This window comes from Oryx dammah, unplaced genomic scaffold (genome assembly GCF_014754425.2).
Source record: "Oryx dammah isolate SB20612 unplaced genomic scaffold, SCBI_Odam_1.1 HiC_scaffold_11, whole genome shotgun sequence".
NCBI classification, from domain to species: Eukaryota; Metazoa; Chordata; class Mammalia; order Artiodactyla; family Bovidae; genus Oryx; species Oryx dammah.
This window is the reverse complement of record NW_024070195.1, coordinates 8772738-8788390: the sequence shown is the minus strand read 5'-3', so window position 1 is coordinate 8788390 and position 15653 is coordinate 8772738. Positions and strand designations below refer to the sequence as shown.

Below are 15653 nucleotides of genomic sequence, written 5' to 3'. Positions count from 1 at the left end.
CGCCCCCACCCCACCTGCCACGCCCCCACCCCACCTGCCACGCCCCCGTGCCTGCCATGCTCCCCCCACCCGCGCCCGCCACGCCCCCCTGCACCCGCCACGCCCCAAGAGTTCAGAAGTACCTACTGGTATACAAGGAACTGTCGTCATCCTCCTCCTCTTCCTCCTCCTCCTCCTCCTCTCTTGTGTACAGGCAAGAAGAGTCTTCGTAGTCTGACTCATGAGGCACATTTTCTTTATTGTCATCACATTCAATCACTACAGTTGGCACTTGTCTGATTTCCGGAAGGCCCAGAGGCCCTGCTTTTGTGACACTGTCACCCGAGTGCAAACCAGAGCTGTGGTAAGAAGCAGAACAGGGGACCCGCTGCTCAGAGCTGTTTAAAAAGAAAGAAAAGAGGGCATTCATTCCAGCTAAGGTGTCGTATAAATGCATGGGAACCTTTTAAAACCCTGGCTGTCCTGCACTCGGAAGCGAAAGGTCTAAGGGGCAGAGTCCCATTTCTCACCTCCAGCTCAACGTGCCGGGACCCCAGAGTGACCTGGTGGTGTCAGCATCTGCTCTCTTCTGACCGCGGGCAGACTGTTAACTTTTCTGAGCCTCAGTTTCCTTGGGTGAAACTGGGTAAACCCTATCTTTTTAGCAGGTCTGGTGCACGTGTGCCCCACTGGCAGGGCCTCAAAGGACCCCACGCTTGTTATTTCTAGAAAGCGCCCTCTGAGTGGTTTCTAGACATTGTCCATATCAGTCTGTTCTCCAGGACAGCTTTTGGAAACTCAGATGTGGCTATCTCGTCCGTTAGAACCCTGAGTGTCTTCCTAGTCTACAAAACCAGTGCTCCAAGACTGATACAGAAAAGTAGTCAAAAAATCTACACTGCAGGCTATACCATTCAGAGCAAAGAACTAAATTAACTGAAATGTAGCTTATTACATCTTGCCTCCACCTCTGATGGCCAAGGGCAGGAAGGGAAAAACCTTCTGGAATGGTGTGGTCACTTAGAAGACCTGCTCTAAATAAAAGGTCTCACTGCCAGAGGAGAGGGAAAACCATTAGCCTGGAAGCAGCAGTTTAAGCACAGCCTGACATGCAATGCCTCGTATCGTCTGCCCCAGCCTCGTCCCCCTACCTCTGTCCCCACACAATTCACCTCCTTCACATGCAACAACACACTGCACACTCCTGGCCTGGGAGGTGCTCCCACCTCACCTTCACCTGCTCACTTCTGTCCACCTTTCAATACTCATCTGGGGCAACGCTTTGCCCAGGTTCTCAGGAGATTCCACAGTTTTGAAAACTGGGAAAATCCGTTTGCTTACTATTTGGGGAGGAGTTGCCACCGCCAGCCAAGTGCTAGATATCGCCAGGGGCAGGGACTGTGCCCTCTTCACATCTGCAGCAGGTGCCTGGCACCGTGGCTGACAGTAAATGAGCACTCGGTCAGTGTTGATTGTCTTTGCTGGGCTGGAATCCCTGACATTTAGGTGCATTTTAAATGACTGATGAGTCATACTCAAAAGTATTAGTGAAGAAATCAGTCCTTAATTTTCAGGGAGTATTTTTAGTGTACTGCAGAGCTATACATGCCCCTGACCTGACTGGCACTTTAGTAACGGCTTAATGACCGAGTCAAATATGTGGGAGAACTGAGGCAGAAAAGCAAAAAGCGAACAATTATTGAATGTGTCACCCACTGTGCTGCAAACTTCCACATCCAGTATCTCACTACCTTGTTAATAACAACCCTGCAGGAGAGGTGTCAGTTATCCTCCTTTTAATAAGCAGGAAATGGAGGCTCTGAGAGGGTAATGAATAAGCCCATGATGGCACAGGTGGTCAAGGGGCCAGTTAGAATTTGAACTTGCTCTGTTTCAATATGCTGTATCCAAACACTGAATTGTGATACTTGTAAGATTGTGTATTTTGGTTGAACACAAACCCTACTAACCATGCACAAATATGCACGCAAGGCGGAGGAAACATCACGCTTTGTCAACAACATGTGTACCAAACATGCATCGTGATTCTGTACATGTTTTAGATGTTACTAACCAGAGTAAGTAATAGTGTTTCCTCTCCTGTCACGGTCAGGTCACAGGGCACTGAGTTTAAAGGATACGTCTTAGACGCTGGGTTTAGAATGGTCAGGATGGGGAAAGGACTTGAGTGTTTACCTATTGTCACAACGATCTTTGCACCAGAATAGCAGTGTTGAGAAGCTGTAATAGAGCCTCATATCTTCAGTATCCATTCCCCACACCGGTACCCCCCAACCCAGTGGTTGTGCAGCATGTGAGATCTTATTTCCCTGAAGTGAAGTGAAGTTGCTCAGTCGTGTCCGACTCTTTGCGACCCCATGGACTGTAGCCTACCAGGCTCCTCCCTCCATGGGATTCTCCAGGCATGAGTACTGGAGTGGGTTGCCATTTCCTTCTCCAGGGGATCTTCCCAACCCAGGGATCAAACCCAGGTCTCTCGAATTCCAGGCAGACGCTTTAACCTCTGAGCCACCAGGGAAGCCTAGGAATCAAACCCATGCCCCCTGCATTGGAAGCATGAAGTCTCAACCCCTGGACCATCAGGGAAGTACCAACTGTTCAGTTCTTTACAGAAAGAGTTTCCTGACCCCTGATCCAAATGAATATTTCTAACCTCTATCATAAGGGGATGACAGAGGATGAAATGGTTGGAAGGCATCACTGACTCGATGTACATGAGTTTGAGCAAGCTCTGGGAGTCGGTGATAGACAGGGAAGCCTGGCGTGCTGCAGTCCATGGGGTTGCAAAGAGTCGGACACGACTGAGCGACTGAACTGAACTGATCATCCCTCACCCCTTAGCTTTTCTGTGTGAGCTATATTTGAAGTCCACTAATTTTGTGTTAATTATGTGTTACAACTTATGTTAAAATAAATATGCACCTATTAAAACTTTACATGGCACTGGGTAGCATGGTCTAGTGGTCTAAGGTGCTGGATTAAGGCATCAGGTTGTTTGGGGGCATAGGTTCGAATCCCACTGCTGCCAAGGAGCATTTTCCCCTTCAAGGATCACCGTCTTGTCGTGGTGAAGGGACTTGCTTAACTCAGTGAAGCTATGAGACACGCCATGCAGGGCCATCCAAGATGGACAGGTCATAGTGGAGAGTTCTTACAAAATGGGGACCACTGGAGGAGGGAATAGCAAACCATTCCAGTGTTCTTGCTGAGAGAACCCCATGAACAGTATGATAAGGCAAAAAGATATGACACCGGAAGATGAGCCTCCTCCCCACCGCCCAGTTGGAAGGTGTCCAATATGTTACTGGGGAAAAGTGGAAGGCAATAGAGTAGGTACACCATGTGAGATGCCTGGCTGGATGAATCAGAAGCTGGAATCAAGACTGACCAGAGAAATATCAATAACCTGATATGCAGATGACACCACCCTTATGGCAGAAAGTGAAGAGCTAAAGAGCCTCTTGATGAGGGTGAAAGAGGAGAGTGAAAAAGCTGGCTTAAAACTCAACATGCAAAAAATGAAGATCATGGCATCTGGTCTCATCACTTCATGGCAAATAGAAGAGGAAAAACTGGAAGCAATGACAGCTTTTATTTTCTTGGGCTCCAAAATAACTGTGGACAGTGACTGCAGCCATGAAATCAGAAGAGGCTTGCTCCTTGGAAGGAAAGCTATGACAAACCTAGACAGTGTATTAAAAAGCAGAGACATTGCTTTGCTGACAAAAGTCCATCTAGTCAAAGCTATGGTTTTTCTAGTAGCCATGTATGGATGTGAGAACTGAACCATAAAGAAGGCTAAGTGCCGAAGAATTGGTGCTTTCAAACTGTGGTGCTGGAGAAGACTCTTGAGAGTCCCTTGGACTAGCAAGGAGATCAAACCAATCAATCCCAAAGGAAATCAACCCCGAATATTCATTGGAAGGACTGATGCTGAAGCTGAAACTCCAATACTCTGGCCACCTGATGCAAAGAACTGACTAATTGGAAAAGACCCCAATGCTGGGAAAGATTGAAGATAGGAGGAGAAGGGGACGACAGAGGATGAGACGGTTGGACGACATCACTGACTCGATGGACGTGAGTTTGAGCAAGCTCTGGGAGTTGGTGATGGACAGGGAAGCCTGGCGTGCTACAGTCCATGGGGTCGCAAAGAGTCAGATAAGACTGAGCGACTGAACTGAACTGATGCTGAAGCTCCAATACTTTGGCCACCTGATGCGAAGAGCCAACTCACTGGAAAAGACAGTGATGCTGGGAAAGTTTGAAGGCAAAAGGAGAAGGGGACAGCAGAGGATGAGATGGTTAGATAACATCGCCAACTCAATCGACATGAATTTGAGCAAACTCCAGGAGACAGTGGAAGACAGAGGAGCCTGGTGGGCTATAGTCCACGGAGTCACAGAGTGTCAGATGTGGCATAGTGACTGAACAAAAACAATAATAACAACAATTAAAACTTTTAAAAAGCTTGTCTTAAACTCCATTAAGGCACCACCAATGATGTGTGCATATATATATATATATATAAAAAACCACATTTTGATTAAATCAATCTTGGCATGGTTGAACTTTTGGACTGGGTCCTTCTTTGTGGCAGGGGCTTGTCCTGTGTATTATAGGATGTTTAGCAGCAAATCTGGTCTCTACCCACTAGATGCTAGTGGCATCTCCTCTGGTGGTGACAACCCCGAGTATCACCAGATATTGTCCCATGTCCTCTGGGGGGCAAAGCTGCCCATTTGGGAACCAGTGGCCTATAGTATAGGGCTTCCCTGGTGGCTCAGATGGTAAAGAATCTCCTGCAATGCAGGAGACCCGGGCTCGACCCCTGGTCTAGAGGATGCAGAGAGCTCCGCTACCTGCCGCATCCTCAGAGTTTTACCACCTGGGTCTCCTCTAATGCAGCCTGGGTATTAGTGCTCAGGAATCTGCAGTATTCGCTGAAGGGTGAACTGCTCAGATCCCTTGACCTGCTGTGTATCAGGCTGGCACGCTGGGGGCGGTACCCGCCATCTGACATCGTGACAGTTCCGCTGAGTGCACTATCTCTGCTCCTACTGTGGTCCCACAGCAGTTACCCTGTTAACACAGGTGCTCTGAACCCATCTGAGGGAAGCAGTTTGGCTTGTTATGTGGCCCAGATGGGTGAGTTACAAAATGACACTCCAGCAGCCTGAAAGAGTCACCACACCTTCCAGAGTACCTGTCAATGTCCCCGAGGCAAAGCTGACTCATGTAAGCAGATCTATTCTAGACCACTCAGGTCAAAACTCTTTGGGGATTAAGCACTGAGTTTGCTCTCAAGTCAAACGGATCTCATTTTGAAATAGAAACATGTATTTTAAGTGCTAATGAAAGGTAAATGAAAAGCACTTTTTAAATGTGTGCAGTATACTTATTTTCTTTAAAAGAATCATCAATTACATAAATTGCCTATAATGGAAGTGATTTATGAGCAAGCTGGTTTGGTCAGACATTATACAGATTTTGGGTTTCCCCAGTGGCGCAGATGATGAAGAATCTGCCCGCAATGGGGGAGACCTGGGTTCGATCTCTGGGTCGGGAAGATCTGCTGGAGAAGGGATTGGTTACCCACTCCAGTATTCTTGCCTGGAGAATTCCATGGACAGAGGAGCCTGGCAGGCTACAGTCCACGGAGTTGCACAGAATTGGACACAACTGAGCTTGGACTGCAAGGAGATCCAATCAGTCCATTCTGAAGGAGATCAACCCTGGGATTTCTTTGGAAGGAATGATGCTAAAGCTGAAACTCCAGTACTTTGGCCACCTCATGAGAAGAGTTGACTCATTGGAAAGGACTTTGATGCTGGGAGAGATTGGGGGCAGGAGAAGAAGGGGACGACCCAGGATGAGATGGCTGGATGGCATCACTGACTCGATGGACGTGAGTCTGAGTGAGAGATGGTGATGGACAGAGAGGCCTGGCGTGCTGCGATTCATGGGGTCGCAAAGAGTCGGACACGACTGAGCGACTGAACTGAACTGAACTGAGCGACTAACATGTTGTAGCAACTTTGATATACACAGAATGCTTTGTTGTACTTGTGAAATTCTCTTGTCGAACCTGAATTTACATTCCATGGTGATAACATGGTAAAGTGAAAGTGAAGTCGCTCAGTCGTGTCTGACTCTTTGCGACCCCATGGACTGTAGCCTACCAGGCTCCTCTGTCCATGGGATTTTCCAGGCAAGAGTGCTGGAGTGCATTGCTATTGCCTTCTCCAGGGGATCTTCCCAACCTAGGGATTGACCCCGGGTCTCCTGCATTGTAGACAGACGCTTTACCGTCTGAGCCGCCAGGGAAGTCAACGTGGTAAACACAGTGTCATTAAAGTAAACACATTAAAGTGAACACAAAAATCACACCTGGGTTGGGTTCACTGTTTCTCCCCCAGGTGGGCGATTAGGAACTAACACTCGAGGTAACCATGGAGCCCTTCACCCTGACCTCATAGAGGCAGTCTCCCTAACTCTTCCTGGACCACTGCCTGTAACGGTGACGAGAGCTGATGCTTTCAATGCTCACACGGCACCAGGATAAATCCATGTAAGGCTCAGAGCCACCCTGTGAGATCAGAATTACTGTTACACTCCCATTTCAGAGAGGGAATGGGAGGCCGCCAGGCACGGTCACAGCAAGAGGGGTGCAGACCTTACTGAGCTCAGGCAGTAGGGCTGGTAGAGCCTGGTCTCGCACTGATGTCACCTGGGCAGCAGCAGAGCCCTGCAATGGCTTCAAGATTTACTTTTTCCAGAACTTTCTCTCCTTCTCACCACCACCCACACAACTCTTTGCTGCTGTCAGACAGGTCTGAACATGACATTCCCTCAATTAAAAGACCTTTCAAGGGTCTCATTGTCAACTGGACAAACCTCACCCTCTTTGGAATGGACAAGGGGGTGCCTTTCCATCTGGGGCCCTCATTCCTTCTAATCTGATTTGTTACTGTTCTTTACCATGCACCCCGAGTTCCAGCCACAGAGGCCACTTGGCTTCCAAAGCACACTGTCTGGTTCCAAATGTTGCTTTTTGACCTGCATACAGATTTCTCAGGAGGCAGGTCAGGTGGTCTGATAATCCCATCTCTTTAAGAATTTTCCACAGTTTATTGTGATCCACACAGTGAAAGCCATTGACATAGTCAATGAAGCAGAGATAGATGTTTTTCTGGAATTCTCTTGCTTTTTCTATTTTGTCTGTTAGAACAGGACATGGAAGAATGGACTGGTTTTAAATTGGGAAAGGAGTATGTCAAGGCTGAATATTGTCACCCTGCTTATTTAACTTATATGCAGAGTACATCATGCGAAATGCCAGGCTGGATGAAGCACAAACTGGAATCAAGATTGCTGGGAGAAATATCAATAACCTCAGATATGCAGATGACACCACCCTAATGGCAGAAAGGAAGAGGAACTAAAGAGCCTCTTGATGAGGGTGAAAGAGGAGAGTGAAAAAGCCGGCTTAAAACTCAACATTCAAAAAACTAAGATCATGGTATCTGATCCCATCATTTCATGGCAAATAGAGAAACAATGGAAACAGTGACCGACTTTATTTTCTTGGGCTCCAAAATCACTGCAGATGGTGACTGCAGCCATGAAATTAAAAGATGCTCCTTGGAAGAAAAGCTATGACCAACCTAGACAGCATATGAAAAAGCAGAGACATTACTTTGCCAACAAACACCCATCTAGTCAAAGCTATGGATTTTCCAGTTGTCACGTATGGATGTGAAAGTTTGGCCATAAAGAAAGCTGAGCGCCAAAGAACTGATGCTTTTGAACTGTGGTGTAGGAGAAGACTCTTGAGAGTCCCTTGGACTGCAAGGAGAGCCAACCAATCAATCCTAAAGGAAATCAGTCCTGAATATTCATTGGAAGGACTGATGCTGTAGCTAAAGCTCCAATACTTTGGCCACCTGATGTGAAGAACTGACTCATTGTAAAAGACCCAGAAAATGGGAAAGATTGAAGGCAGGAGGAGAAGGGGACGACAGAGGTGAGATGGTTGGATGGCATCACTGACTTGATGGACATGAGTTTGAGCAAGATCTGGGAATTGGTGAAGGACAAGGAGGCCTGGTGAGCTGCAGTCCATGGGGTCGCAGAGTCGGACACGACTGAGCGACTGAACTGAACCGAAGCACACTGTGAGCTCTCCTGCCATCACTCCACCTCCGAACTAGCCCCTCAGCGTTTGGTTGCAGCAGCCCACCCAACCGCAGGGAGAGCCCTGATGCCGTTTCTTTTGAGCAGCCTTTCCTGATTTTTCAGTGGAAACCAGCCCCTTCTGTATCTACAGCCTCTGTTCCCACCTCTTTTTTAGCACCTGTCGGATTATATTATAATCACATATCTAAGCATTTACTCCCTGCCCCCAATGACTACAAGCCTTTCAAAGACAGAGGCTGATTATCATTCTCTTCATGTCCTAGCCTTGTTTTTGTCCACATTTTAGGAACTTATGGAAAAGTCAATCAAATATTTGAAGTCTCTAGGAATCAGAGTAGTCATAATACAGTTCCCGTCATTTAATTCACTAAAACAATCATCCTCGACCCTTAGATAGTCTTCCTGGGTAGAGAAAGTGTTCTATGAACAGAGAATTAAAGATGTGGAAATGGTGAACTAGGGTTCTTAAGAAGATAACGCAAAGAGATAAGGCAGAGAGATCTGTGCGAGGAAGAAGGCCAGGGTACCCAGGACAATGTGAGCATAGAAGGTGTAATAGAGAGCTTATGGTCACCACATTTTTCCCAGCTCTATGCTCACAGGCTCTCAGGCTCCTTCAGTAAGATTGTCCAGAGTCAGGCTGCTTTGTATGGTGAGCTAGTTGGGCTAGAAGGTTTCTTCTCATGTGACATTCTACAATGAATTTATTTAACACCAAAGGGCCTACATTATTCTCCAGGGGGGAAAAAAAGAGATTCTGTTCCCTCATCTCTAAGGCTCCAAATGATGTAAGTTTCCCGAGACGTGTTAGGAGTAAGAAGAAGAGATGCCATGGGTTTCTTGTTGCTGCAGTGAGGGTGCAGCTCCCAGAGGATGGAAGGGCGCCACCATCGTAGGTGATGCCCACTCCCCCACTTCGTACCTCCTCCAGTGGACAGATGTAGGTACACGGCATCTAACACGTTCACTGGCCTATCACCTGCCCCCTCCAGTGAAAGGGAAGCCTGGGAGGATGTCCACTTTGCTTTGCCCTCACTTTCTCCCCAGAGGATGGAAGTGCCTGAATACTTTCCTTCATGAAACAACTGAATAAGCCAGAAGGAACAAACAGAAGTTTACCTAAAATAGGAGGCCTGCTATTCAGAGACACACGAAAATAGGATTCAGGAAGCTTGAGAGTAAAACGGCAGTCCTAAGTCAGTAAAAAGCATGCACTGCAAACTCTCTTCGCCTTCACTCTGTCCCTGTGACATGTCAGGGAAGTCCAAAGCTGTCTCTTCTCCCCTTGGTGCTGTCTCCATCCAAAACAACATGGAGCCAGTCTTCTTTTTGGAAAATCCAACTCTCCAAGTGGTTTACTAAAAGAAGTAGGGGGCTTCCCTGGTGGCTCAGTGGTAAAGCATCTGCCTGCCAGCTTTCAATCCCTGGGTCGGGAAGATCCCCTGGAGAAAGAAACAACAACCCACTCCAGTAAGTATCCTTGCCTGGGAAATCCCACAGACAGAGGAGCCTGGTGGGCTACAGTCCATGGGGTCGCAAAGAGTCAGACATGGTTTAGTGACGGAACAACAACAAGCCAAATAGGAGACACGTAAACTGAGAACACAGGGAGCCTCCCTGATGGTCCAGAGGCTAAAACTTCACACTTCCAATACAGGGGGCCTGAGTTCAATCCCTGGTCAGGGAACTAAAGCCCACATGCCACAGCCAAGAGTTCTCGTGATGCAAGTAAAGATCTCACATGCCGCAACGAAGACTGAAGACCTCGTGTGCCACAACCGAGACCTGCTGCAGCCAAGTTTTTTAAAAAAAGAACATAATGGCGCCCCATCGGGCCCCCATCCCCACCCGCCACTCTTTCCTATCATTTAAACAGTCACATGTTTCTAAGAAATCCACAGACTTTGAAAACTGAGACTGTTTCACCTTTCCTGTTCAAGACTGGGTGAGGGAGAGGCAGCTTATTTTTAATAATTCATCCAGAAATGCATGCCAAGGCATCTGTGACAACCAGGGTCATTACACAGTTGGCCCCCTTTCAAGGGAGCTTAATAACCATCACTGTATCTCAATCACATGATAATAGGGAGATGCATATATAGAGCTCTGTGAGTAATCCTGGGCATGGGATTACCCGCCATCAAGCACCTTTGATACTCTCCTAGGAAATCAGGGGCAGGTTTTGAAATTAAAAATCACTGACTATTTTAAATCCTTCATCTTCCCTGAAAATACCTGGGAATCATTTCACCACTATTTTTAAGGAAAAATGTGTCATAAAGGGACATTGCTTTCTGGCATCTGATTTCATATGCAACCATTGTTAAAATGCCAAAGGGGGAAAAAAAAAAAGATGATGACATTAACCTCCTGAAAGGACAGAGAAAATTTATTCCCCTCCAATAGGATGCTGAAAATGACATTAAACTTCAATAGGAATGGCTTTTGTCATTCAGACTGCACAGAGTCATAACGAGAATTTTCAAAGAGAGTTTTCAGTACGACGTTTCTTCTTGGAGCCCAAAAATGTGTGAGAAATTATGCTACAGATTGCAGTGCCTGAGGCTGGAAGATGACAGAAGTAACCACTAACACCCTGCTGCTGCTGCTGCTGCTAGGTCACTTCAGTTGTGTCCGACTCTGTGCGAACCCACAGACGGCAGCCCACCAGGCTCCTCCGTCCATGGGATTTTCCAAGCAAGAGTACTGGATTGGGGTGCCACTGCCTTCTCTGACTAACACCCTAGAAAACAGTTAATCAGCTTCCCCGGAGGAAAGCAACCACACATTGTGGTGCTTATCGCAGCCTTCTAAGATAAGCAACTCAAAACTGGAGATCTTGTGTTCCTGTCAGACTTTAGTCAGCAGGAAATGATGCCATTCTATATAAAGAGCAGGGGACTGAGCTTTCCTGAGTGGAGAATGTGCTTTCAGCCTTTTTTTCCAGTGGTGGTAATGAATGCAGATGAATGCATTTTCATCCCTTTTTCTGCCCTTCTAGGGACCAATGGGGAGAAGGCAATAGCACCCCACTCCAGTACTCTTGCCTGGAAAATCCCATGGACAGAGGAGCCTGGTGGGCTGCAGTCCATGGGGTCGCTAAGAGTCAGACATGACTGAGCGACTTCACTTTCACTTTTCCCTTTCATGCATTGGAGAAGGAAATGGCAACCCACTCCAGTGTTCTTGCCTGGAGAATCCCAGGGACGGGGGAGCCTGGTGGGCTGCCGTCTATGGGCTCGCACAGAGTCGGACACAACTGAAGCGACTTAGCAGCAGCAGCAGCAGGGACCAATGACCCACATTTCTGAGATGGCGTCTGGGGTCAGGACGTGGTGAATAAAACCATATGACACCCAGAGTCTGACCGAGAGCATTCTTCATCTCTCACAGAGGAACCAGACGGCGGTGGTTCTTCCACATGACTTTGTCCCTAGACGTCAGCCAACGTCCCAGTTCATGCTTGTCTGGATGTGGGGTCAGGAGGGCAAGACCTGGAGTGAGGACCACGTTTGGGTCCCAGCTGAGCCACTCATTAGCAGAGCATCTTGCTTTTTCAGTTCCTCATCAGGTAAATGGAGAAACCCTTCTACCAAACTCAGGCTGCTGCAAGATCAGAGAGTAATGACTTGTAAACATCAATATTGGTAGTTGCTGTTTCAGCAAGGGATGTACTTAAAGCTCAGCAATTTATCATAAACCAATCATTATGGATATTATCCATTAGTTTATTAAAACACTTCCTTTAGCCTTTTCAATATCTTTGGACTGCACAATCTTTCTGGATAAATAGTTTCCAAGATGATCAAAGAATCAATACTTTATCATCGGGCAAGGGTGGGATTTCTACTGATGCACACATAAGAAAATTCAGTTGCAGATTCTCTTCTGAAAAACATACTTCCTTTTTTTAATCCCTTTAAGACTTCGAAAGATGTTAATGAATCATCTAGTCTCATTTTAACCTTCCTCTGACCAGTTGGCTCACCAGCCTTGTAGGAAAGGATTTGTCTTGCTCAAAGTGACATTACCTTGCTCTGAAATCTCATCCTACCCCTTAAAATAGCAATTATACTGCAAAACATTATCTACTTGCAGCCACTTACAGATAAATATATGCTGTAAAACTGAAGTACTGGCCTAAAGTAAGAGATTGATAACTCTGGCCTCAAAGGGTCAGAGACAAATGTCTCACCAGAACTGCAAAAGATTTTGAAGAGATGGTCATCAGCGCAAGAAAGAGATGCTTTCCCTGGAAACACATTTCATTTGAAAATATATGCCATTTGCTAAACGATGAGCAAAATACCAAACTTCTTCAAATAAACGCCACTTCACAAATCAACACGGGTATTCAGAGGTTCATTTTTGCTTGGTGAGCCATATCTGCTCACCATCGCATGAACGCTCCGACTTGCAGGTGGAAACTCTGACAGAAATCAGTGCAGTAATTATGTCAGACTGATGAAGCTAGAAGAAACTCAAGGGCCCATCTAGTTCAGGACCAAGAGTTATTCTTTTCCCATGACCCTGGAGGCCACATAAAGAAAAGTAATTGTCACCTCAAATGTTTTAATACTAAGATTATAAACGAACTGTGATCTTTGAAAAGTCTATAGATAATGATAGAATAATAGAATTAATGAAGATTGAAGGGATTTTTTTTGGGGGGGTGGCGGTTACTGATTTCAATTTCTTCTGTCCAGTGTTGAAACTGTCCCTTTTTCAATAATCTGGACAGGCAGTAATGTAATCCCTAGCTAATGTATGCAGTACTCAGTATTTTACTGAGTAATAATTTTACATTATTATTGTCCTCATTAATAAGAGTTCAAGATGGTTCTGGAAGCCTTTCTGGGTCTCGTTGGTCATCGTTGGTCTGGACTATCTCTAATTAACACAGATACACAACTCCTCTGGGAAAGCCATTCCATTTCTAAAAATACTCACATTCGGGTTAATTTCATGACATGGCATTAGACGGTTGACCAGGACATCAGCAGACGATCTTACCTGTAGGGTTTTTCTTCATGAAGCACGTGGGTGACCACTTGGGACAGTGGCCAGCCTGATCTTTTAAAAAGGTCTCCTGTGTTCTCTCCAAAGGTTCCTGGGCTCTCCTTACGTCAGATGACAATCTCCTGTCATTTCCCTCATTCTCTATGATTGGTCCTCTAAAAACCTGGCGAATAACTGTCAACTTCCTGCCTTTTCTTATTAAAAATCTCATCACCCAGCCTGGAGTATCACTCCTTCCTTTAATATGCCTAGCATATTCATCCTCTCATTCCTTTCCCCATCTTCTCCCAGTTCATTTCAGTCTAAATGCAGCTCTCCAGAGAAGCCCACCTGTAGACCCCCTGCCCTGCTCCCCGGGATGCCCCCACCTCCTGCACCCTTACAGGTACTGGCCGCCCAGTGCGTGCTCCCAGCAGACTCCAAGCCGCTCTGAGGGCAGCACCCTTTATGTTTCGTGCAGGGCTCTACCACCAGCAGGGCAGCAAGCTCTGAAGATTCTGAGGGTAAGGAGCTCCAGGAACACTGGAGGTGGAGGAGGGAGGGAAACAGACCCAGAGGTCAGCCTCCCTCCCGCCTCCTGCAGCACCACGGTCACCAGGGTCTGGATGCTCAGCGGCTCCTGGCTCCCGGGGCAGGATGGGGCGCTCCGAGCAGAGCTGGGCGTAGCGACAGCCTGCCGTCCCTGACTCACTGGGCAGGCGCACCACGTGCCCCAGCAGCACCTCTCCATCCCCGCCAGGGCAGGGGTAACACTGGTGGGCAGCAGCAGTGGGAGCGGGGCCTCTCGCACCACCTCCACCTCCATCCTCCCCAGCTCCTCTGGGATGGGCTCAAGCTCTTTCCTTGCGGGGAGGAAAAGCAGCTGACAGTGAGGCTCCCGGCCAGGCTCACGCCTCAGTCACTGTCGAAGAGAGAGAAATAGGACAGAAGGGGTGGACCTGGGAGGCAGCCACACTGCTGTGGAAGGAGGCCCTGGGGCCACCCTGTGGAGTCACCTTCAAAAACGATCTGACTCATCAGTGAAGAGAAAATAAACGAAGATGATCTAATGCTGGGAAACCAACTCAAAATTTCCAACACGATTGGATCAATTTGCAATATGCCTTCTAGGGGCACTCAAGGTTGATTTTGTGTGTCAGAGAAGGCAATGGCACCCCACTCCAGTACTCCTGCCTGGAAAATCCCATGGACAGAGGACCCTGGAAGGCTGCAGTCCATGGGGTCGCTGAGGGTTGGACACAACTGAGCGACTTCACTTTCACTTTTCACTTTCATGCATTGGAGAAGGAAATGGCAACCCACTCCAGTGTTCTTCCCTGGAGAATGCCAGAGAATGGGGAGCCTGGTGGGCTGCCGTCTATGGGGTCGCACAGAGTAAGACACAACTGAAGTGACTTAGCAGCAGCAGCAGCAGAATTTTGCTTAACTTTCACTATCATTTATTTACAGACATTTACTGTATGCTGTGTAATAAGATGACTGATGTGGACCGACCGTCATTTGTTCCTCACCAAACCCTATCAAGGTTGGTGGTGTTATTATTAACCCTGTTCTAAAGATGAGGAATCAAAGGCAAAAGGAAGTGTGATCTCTGAGACTGAAACTCTGGCATTTAGATTCTGGAGTCCATGTACTTAGTCGTGGTGCAGGGACCACCTCCAGCCTGGCCAAGCCGCCCAGTGACTTTGATAAACACAGAAGATGGTCTCCAGTTCCCTCCCCCAAATCTAGTGAGCCAGCACCACATCACTTTGCTTACAAAGATCCATCTAGTCAAAGCTCTGGTTTTTCCAGTAGTCATGTATGGATGTGAGAGCTGGCCCATTTAGAAAGCTGAGTGCTAAAGAATGGATACTTTTGAACTGTGGTGTTGAACAAGACTCCTGAGAGTCCCTTAGACTGAAAGGAGATCAAACTAGTCAATCCTAAAGGAAATCAACCCTAAATATTCATTGGAAGGACTGATGCTGAAGCTGAAGCTCCAATACTTTGGCCACCTGATGCCAATGAGCGGCTCATTGGAAAAGACCGTACGTAGGAAAGACTGAGGGCAGGAGGAGAAAGAGGCGACAGAGGGTGAGATGATTAGATACCATCACTCACTCAATGGATATGTGTTTGGGCAAACTCTGGGAGATAGTGGAGAACGAGGAAGCCTGGCATGCTCAGTCCGTGGGGTCACGAAGAGTTGGACACGACTTAGTGACTGAACAACCACCAAGCACCGTAACTAACTAAAGTGACTTTAGTGTCATCAGGCACAGGTTAGGGTAACGGTTAAGAATCTTCACTCAAATCAAAACAGATTTAGAGTAATTTTGGGATAACAAGAATAAGACAGAAAAGGGTCTAGAAATCATCTCAATACATGATCGAAGAAATTATTAGCCTGAAAGGGACAAACCACTGGATAAAGGGAATATTATCTATCTTCA

General features: G+C 47.1%; 1 protein-coding gene across 11 annotated transcripts in view; it reads right to left on the bottom strand.

Annotated features, from left to right (window-relative positions):
- Positions 1–15653, bottom strand: part of PHACTR1 (phosphatase and actin regulator 1) — a 515267-nt gene that overhangs the window by 41186 nt on the left and 458428 nt on the right. For all 11 annotated transcript variants that reach the window (XR_005722669.1, XR_005722671.1, XR_005722673.1 and 8 more), the window contains one exon: positions 127–377. Coding sequence is in view for 5 of the 11 variants with exons in the window: in XM_040249267.1 (XP_040105201.1) it covers positions 127–377 (251 nt within the window). In the remaining 6 variants the exon portion in view is untranslated. The remainder of the gene's footprint in view (positions 1–126; positions 378–15653) is intronic.